Raw genomic sequence first — 8,377 nt, 5'->3', positions numbered from 1 at the left:
GTGTGTTACAGAAAAAGGAAATGGTGTGAGTTGTGTATGTTTGTGCAGTGACTTTATTCCTTGTTTTACTCATTTTGGGGTCAATGGGCTTAAAACAGTATCTATTTTGTGTCCCACCTGACAGACAAACCAAGGTTTCTGATTTTAGTTTAATGAGGTAAAGATGGTTAAGTCAGTAGTGGTTAATGGCATATTTGTGTCCATACATTTTTAGACTCAAGCCTCACAGTTTCACAATCCACAGTCTGTGACACTGGCATGTACCAAACATGGTCCACAAACTTTAACACACGTTTCCTGATTGGTGAGGAGACAACATGATAAAAAGTAAAATTAGGCTGTTCTTAAAGGGATAAAAAAATAATAATAATAATTAAAAAAAAAAAAAAACATGGCCATTGATGCAAAGGGACTTTTTTAGGATTTCAAGACCCAGGCTGGCAATGAGAGAAAGCACAAGTAACCATGGAAACAGAGCTCAGAATATGCACTATTCCCAGCCCTGCGAGTGCCACGCCACCCACGGCTCTATTTTTAGGCCTTACTTTGAGCTTACAATATCTGTTACATCTAACAAGAGTTAAACTGAGTAATCAGCAAGCATGACTACAGAAATGTGACTCTGACACTATGCGTCTGATTAAAAGGGTAGCAGCATAAGGGCATATACAGTAAGGCTATGAGGCTCTCACTGCAGGCTTTTTACTGCTGTGTGGCTAATGGGAGCTCCAAGGACACAAACCACATAAAATAAACATCATTTAGCTGATTATTATGTTTCAAATTGCCGTTATAAAGGGATTAAGAGCATAAAATAGACAAGACAAATATGATTAATGAGATAAATTGGGTTCAAGAGGATTACATCAGGCAGCAACAAGAGCAAACACATAAAAACAAATAGTTGTGTGCATGGAGAAATGTTCAAGGATGATTTCAGAGCTGAAGGAAGGAGCCTGGGTGTTGAGGGTATGGTCAACTTTGGCCTTTTCTCTGCACTTAAAGCAGGAAAGCCCTGCTTGGCAAGCAGCTCTTCACACTCATCAGATTAACAGCAAACTGAAGTTACCAGCCAGACTTTTCCATTTGGCAAATAATTCCTAAAACTAACTGGCAGCCGGTGTTGCGAAAGTAAGATTTAAGTAACACAGTCCAATGAATGACAAATGTACTCATGGCTCCCTGTGGCATTGCATGCATTTCCTACCAGTGCGCTTAATTGTCATAAGCGCCGCTCGCTGGCGATGATTGGAGTTTGATTACAATCACCTGTTATTTGACTACAGTCACCTGTTGTTTGCCGACAAAGATGGCCGCTGTGTTGATGTAATGGCATGTTATGAATTCTGCGGCCGCTGCTGCTGATTCCAGGTCAGGTTTGTCAGCTCTTGCAGTGATGGATGGTTGAGATCAGGAGGATTTTGGATATGTCTCAAATAACTGGAGGCGTGCTTGAAGATGTTAAACACTCACACACATAAAATCACAGATATGCATTTCAGCCATAATTAACCAATCGGGGCCTTTTGGTGGTTTAGAGAGTGACCAATCAACTGAAGACCACCAGGAAGACTGAAATGTAAAAACACACACATCCATACTCTCATGCTCTCAGTGCACAGATACATCTACAGCCTCTCTCTCTCTCTCTCACATACACACACACCACAGCCACACTCACTAAGACACATCTCTTCAATATACAATATGAAAAAATGCTTGACGCCCCTACACACACACACACACACACGCCTCCAGACACCACAAGCTAGGGCTGGTGGTCTGACGGAATGCCGGGTATCATCTGTGGTGACTCCATTTGTGTGTTTGTGTGTGTGTGTGTGTGTGTGTGTGTGTGTGTGCGCCCTCCCTCCCCTCTGTGCTCCATCTAATACCCTGTCATCATCAATAACCTCAGCACTGCTGACTCACTGGCTTTTACAACCATGGGGTTTGGGCCTTACTTACAGCCACAGACCCTTGTCTCCATCTCTGTCTGTCTGTCAGCCCACTGCACACATGCCGGAGATGTTGTGTTGTGTGTGTGTGTGTGTGCTTGTGTGTGTGTGTGTGTGTCTGTGTGTGTGTGTGTGTGTACGCATGTGCAATCAGGATATTCTTCAGCCTAGATGTGTCCACACAGGTATGGACGTGTCTTCCACGTGAACGAAAGTCACCACAGACCTTTTACCACCCTCCCACCCACTGATGCACCCCAATCATTCCCAATAGGACCTGCAATCCATCATAATAATTGACTCTCATCAGGAGACAGAGCCTCATCATAGGCTCAAAGCATGTCACCCCTCCCCCCTCCTTTTACCCCATCATCCCTATCCTAATTGTCTCCAGGCCTTTATTTAATTCTCCTCTCAGGCATGTGCTTTATCTCATATTCACATGAGGGTGTAAATGTATATGGATCTTCCAAATATACCAGACAGTATTTATCATTGTGGCCCACTTTGTCAGAGGCCCATGGTGATGAATGTGGAGACAGGCTGTGTCAGACAATAATGATGCTGAGCGTCTGACAGGGTGAAGGCCGCCGCTTGTCTTGACGTTTTTGTGGACAGTGTGTGAATGCAGGCTGCTCTGACGTGTCAACGCTTCACATGTGGCGCTCTGATGGTGTTGATGGGAGATGTTTTCTAATTTTTCCCAGCATAACATGTCAGTCAAGGGTCTGTCTGTGGCCACAGGGACTGTAAACTGCCCTCAAGTCAATTTTATGATGAAGTTTTGTGATTTGTTGAGAAATGAAAGTAAAGATTTTATGAATGGTGCTAAGCAGCGATTTAGTCAACATAGAAGTTTTGCATAAAGTGAAGACAGGACTCTCTGACAGTTGCTCATTTGAGGACTGGCATTTTTCCCTGGGTGTAAGAAAAAAAATAACCACATGGTCTGTATTTAACCTCCAACCGTGTTAGATGCTTCTATATTAACTCTGTATTCAAAAGGTTCCTATTTCTAGGATGGGATTAATTTAGTGGTAGTACAGTGGATTTAAAGATGGGGCTGGATTTTGAACAAATACCCAAGGTTAGAAGAAATGTGAGTTTGTTCAGTCAGACAACACTTTCATGGCAGTGATAGTGAGAGTTATAATTGAACATGTGTCTCCCGATCGCATTTGATGCAAACACAAAAGGACAAACATAAGCTTTTCATTTAATGGGATTTGTGTGCAGAGGCGCCCAACTGAGAGGACTATAGTTGTTTTTTTTAATATCTGGCACTGACAGTGAGGAGCTGGTAATGATTGTGACACATGACTGCTGTGTGTACACATTCAAAATGGGCTTATTTCTACTGAATTAAGCACTTTGCTGACATTTGTCCATTAATCATTTTGCTGAGGACCCCCTGGAGTCCCCTCAAGGGCCACCTGGAGGTCCCCGAACCCCACTTTGAGAAGCACTGATCTGACTGGCTGGCAGGGTCTGTTTCTAAAAGGTGCGCACCTAACTGGCTGGAGCCAGGGCGGCGTATTGCCTTTCACACGCTTCTAAAATACTCTCCGGGCAGAGCCTGAAAGGGTTACTGTTTCCCAAAGTGCCTCATTCTGCGCAGTCGAGAGGGGGCGGCTGAGTGGCGCCGTCGAGTCAGAGACGCAGTTTCTAAAAACCCCGAGACATCATCAAGAAAGAAGCTGACAGTAAGGAAAGCAGCCCCCCCCCCCCCTCCTGCTCCTTCTCCTCTTCCTCCTCCTCCTCCTCCTCCTCCTCCTCCTCTGGCATGCTGCCGTTCTTCTCCTCTGCTTACCAAATCCCCTCAGTGGTTCTGTCACAATAACCGGGCGGCAAGTGTCAAATCCAACTCTTCCCGCAAAAAACACAAATCACTTTAACGCACACAAGACGCGCTCAGTGGAAATACTACACAAGCTGCTTTTAGCTTTCAGACATGTAGTCATAGCTCTGTTTAAGTCGTTGATTGTATTTAAAGAATAATATAAACACCATAAACCCCCCCACCCACCCAAACCCCCCCCCCACCCCCCCGCTACTTACAGAAAGTGACTCTTCGCTTTGATTTCACAGGACCTGATTTCCCTGCGCGTCTCCAGCGCGTTTAATTGGCCATATCTCTTTAACTTGCAGACAGCATACCCCGGCTCTCCAATTAATAGTCTGCTAACGTCAAAAACAGTTGACCATTGTTTTATGGGCTTTGTGTTTTTTTGTTTTTTTTTTCTCTCCGGGGCGGTCAGACTTGAATAGGCGCCGGTCTGCTCCAGTCCACCTCTATACAAATACCTCAGTGGAACTTGTGTGGAGCTTCCAGAGTAAAAAAGCTCAGACCCCAGACGCCCCTGGCTTGCGCGTACACACGCTGGCCATTTCATCATCTGACACTGTTTGAAATGTCTGAATCATATTTTAGCCATTATGTTAACACCTCGGAGCCCTGAAACGAGCGTGTGCACAGACGGGGAGGGAGATGAATGTGCGCGGGTCCGCTCCTCTCCTCTCCTCTCTCCTCTCCTCTGAATGCCAGTGTGTGTTACGCGTTACACAGCGTAGTAAATCAGCCCTTTCTGAAATCACTGTGACGGCGTGGAGCATCAGGCACAGGTCCACACAAGAGCCACTGAAGCTTGGACTTACTGTGCAGTCGGTAACTCCACTCCACACCGGAGCCCGACCGCCTACACTGCAAAAAAAAAGGGGATCAGCCTGACATCGTCTTCAACTTTATTTTCATTAAAACGTGGCTCAATTTCACTCGTTTCCAATTCAAGAAAACACATTCCAAGACCCTCTCAGAAACATTTTTATGACACTTATTTATAGGAAATCCTGTAAATTAAACCCGGTTGGAAACAAGCCATCGTGAGACTTCTTCTCTTGCAGGGAAAGATTTTCAGCTTGGATGAGACAACATGTTCAGATGATATTTTTTACAGTGTACACGCCCCCCTGGATATAGACACTCGTTGTAAGCAACATGGCTTGACACTAACACATGTTGAAAAGATAGGCTTTATTGCTAAAACGTGTAACCATAACATGTACACTGATATGTTTTACTTTTTTATTTATTTTTTTGTCATTTTTAGAAATATTCAAGTAGACATCTCCCATATTTTTTTCTGGTATACTCTGCTATTCTCTTTCCTTATGCTCTATACTCACAATCGTTAAAATAATAAATAAAACGTACAGATTTGTTTATTTCTACAATACTATGTATTCCAAAAAAAGCTGAGTTCACGCCTTTATATATATCTTTAACCTCAACTTTTTTTTTTTTTTACAATTTAATTATTATTGATATTAATATTATACAAAAACTCTAGGCAGCATTGCAGTGAAATAACAGTCAGCATCAATGTTCAGTTGAAAAAAAAAAGTTCACCTCTTGGAGAAGTGTAGCATATGCATCCCATCTTCAATGTCTCATAAAAAATATCAAAAAAAAAAAAAAAGCTCTTCCTTATGAAGTGCTGTGTTCCCCCAAAAACAACGTTTCAGGGCTGAGAATAAAATATGGTCCTGGTTCAATTAGAAAAAATAGCTGCATTTTTCTTAAATATGTACAATGTTGGTATTTCACTTAAAATGCTATATAAAAAAATAGATTTGCTATGGTGCCCACCTCTGTAGAGAGTTAACAGTGCAATAGAAACCGTATTTCCAGTCCACTCCCCCCTCGACCACCGCTACTTCCTTAGAGAAAATCAGCACGAACACTTGCACTCTGAGATGATTGGGTATTGCACCTGTATCCACGTACAGTATTTCTGTCTTAGAAACCCTTGACAATACCACCGGAGGAAAATCTTGTTGATTGACTTGACGGGCTTGCAAGACATCCCCTCAGGGAAGGAGCAAGAGCGCTCAGAGAAACAGTTTCCCTCCTTGATGTACCGTGGCCAGAACCTCACGCCCAAATCCTTCCAGGTGTACACCACTGGGCAGTGCGTATAGGTCCACAGCCACTGCAGAAATTTCCTACGGGCTTTCTTGCCCACTTTTACCCGCTTTCCATAGGGGGTCTCCGTGAGGTCCAGCTTTTTAATCTCGTTAGGCATGGGCCCCTGCAGCTTCACCTGGTTGTCTGGCGCGGAGAGGTTCACCAGCATGGGTGAGCTGATGGACATGAAGTTGGGGTCAAAGTTACTGCCGAGCTTTTTCCTCAGTGTCCTCTCGGCCAAGTCCTGCTCCCGGGGGTCGTACTCCGGGTCGGGGTCCTCCTTCAGGTCGGGCACGGGGAGGTGATCACTGGGCGATGGACGGAGACGAAGGTAATGCTGGGAAACTCCGAGGTGAACGCACACCAGCACGTAAACGAGCAGCGTTTGTGAGAGGCCCATTATTCCTGTCGTTTTACGCACCGGCTCTTCTAAAGAATATTCAGTTCTTTTCCCGGTTGCTGTGTTCTCTGCAATGCCTGGCCCGGGGCTTCATAAATAGTAGAAGTTCAGTCACCAGCAAGGCGATACTTTTAATAGACCACGTCTACGGGTTTGAATGACATGGAGCGGAGTGCTTTGCTTTTTAGGGCTCCCTCAACTTTGCAATTTGCCCGCTGATGCAACTCTGCAGCGCGAAGCTGTGCCACTGCTTTGCAAAAAAAAAAAAAAAAAAAAAGTATTTAGTCTAAACCAAAAAAAAAAAAAAAAAAAAGCACAAAGCAAAATGGGGAAAACTCTATTCACGCTCTCTCCGGCCTCACCCCGCTCCCTTGGATTCACTTTGGGTTTCTTTCGGTTGTCATGGTTACCCCGGGGACTCGAAGCCACGACGAACTGTCTACGCTGGATGACAGCGGCCCAGGCGAGAGCTGCATGGAATGAAGTGTTTTCTAAAAGAGACAGAATAGATCCGGAGCGTCCCGAGAGAGAGAAGGGCGCACAAAAGAGTACCTCACCAAGTTTGAAATGTCACACGCCCGGCAATGAGGGCTGCCTTGGCCAATGTTATTTTTACGCACGGCTTTTATAAACGTGGCTTCTCTTAACGTCGCCGGACGCTCTCAGGTTTGACAAGGTCCCAGGGCGCACAATCCATGGACTGAGGGGTGAGTCTATGCAGTCAGTCCGTTGGGGTATTCCAGCCGTCGATATGTGCACCTTACTGAAAGTGTCCAAAAACTGAGAGGAAACCGCGCCGCAGTGGGGATGCAATCTCAACTTATGAAATAACAGCCATTTGTCTTTCCAGAGGATGTTCCAAATCGCAGAGCAGAGTTTTTGGTTTTTTTGGTTTGTTTTTTTCACACGAAAGTCTCAGGCTGTAATATTCCCACAGAACTCTCGGCTGTGCATGTGATAATGATAATAAGAATAACGCTGAAAAGTGGCTTTACAGCAGATTGCAGTGTCGGTGCAAACCAAATGCAAACTGCAGAAAGCCAGTAAACGTTGTTGGTTCAGCGTCCCTTTCACTGTGGCATCGCTGAATCCTTTCAGAAAAGCTCCAGATCCCTCTGTCGCTGCATGACGAGACAGTCCATAATATGGAGCCTTTTTGCCCGGTTGGTGCAAGCGGTCAATTCCTGAGGGAGCGTTTCTCCTCCTTTGATAACTGGTACAGAAGCTCCTACTGAGTCGCTCCTACTTCAGGAGTCTGAGAGACTTGGCGCTGGAGCGTTTCTTTGCTTAGGCACACTGTGTGTGAGTGTGTCTGTAGCGAGTGGTGCTCAGTCCCAAGTTAAATATCCCCCTCCGACGGTACAAAGTGTCAGAGGGGCCTGCCCACCCCGGCCACTTTCACTATGATTGACAGCCCCTCCACCCCCCACCCCCCGGGCCACCCCCTCCCCTCACAACGTGGAAAATATCAGCCACAATCAGGAGGATCAACTGGGTCCTAAAGCACCAGTTTTATCCCGTGTTATAGAGTAATATTCCACAACATGAACAACTTCATGCATATTACAGAATTGATGAAATCCAACCCGCACTTTAAGCGCCATGACAACAGTGCTCTGCCTGTGCTTTTCATCAGCGATGCACTAATAGCTTCAATACGCTGTCAATATTCAGCTGAGGTGTTTAAGAGTTTCCTTGGCATGAACTTTCCCATGAAATTGATGGGAAACGTTTAGTAGCTTGTCTACGGAAAAGGGGCATCACATTCCACCTTTGTTCGTCAGGATTTGGGTCCACACAGGAATTGGCCCGTTGAACTCAGGGGTCACAAAATAGGCGCGTAATTAAGGGCTATAAATGGCCATGGATAACTAAGCGGTACCTTTCCCATGCTAAGCAGTCATTAGGCCATGCAGGACTTTCTTCTTTTACTTGAACGATGTTTGTCCTCTTTAATGCTACTTAAATGGATTCAGGCAATTTTAATTTATTGACTATCAGGTTAGTGTATTTAAACATTTTGTTAAGCCGGTTCAACTCTAGTCTTTTTTATTT

General features: G+C 44.9%; 1 protein-coding gene across 1 annotated transcript; it reads right to left on the bottom strand.

Annotated features, from left to right (window-relative positions):
* Positions 1-4,970: 4,970 nt before the first annotated feature.
* Positions 4,971-7,666, bottom strand: nog2 (noggin 2). Its single transcript, XM_071463278.1, has one exon. It carries the CDS (start codon positions 6,320-6,322, stop codon positions 5,687-5,689), a length of 636 nt encoding a protein of 211 aa, XP_071319379.1. The 5' UTR covers positions 6,323-7,666; the 3' UTR covers positions 4,971-5,686.
* Positions 7,667-8,377: the final 711 nt, after the last annotated feature.

This window comes from Trachinotus anak, unplaced genomic scaffold, assembly GCF_046630095.1.
Source record: "Trachinotus anak isolate AG129_WGS33_773 ecotype Australia unplaced genomic scaffold, CSIRO_AGI_Tana_v1 ptg000025l, whole genome shotgun sequence".
In the NCBI taxonomy this organism is placed as follows: Eukaryota; Metazoa; Chordata; class Actinopteri; order Carangiformes; family Carangidae; genus Trachinotus; species Trachinotus anak.
This window is presented reverse-complemented; position numbering and strand designations above follow the sequence as displayed.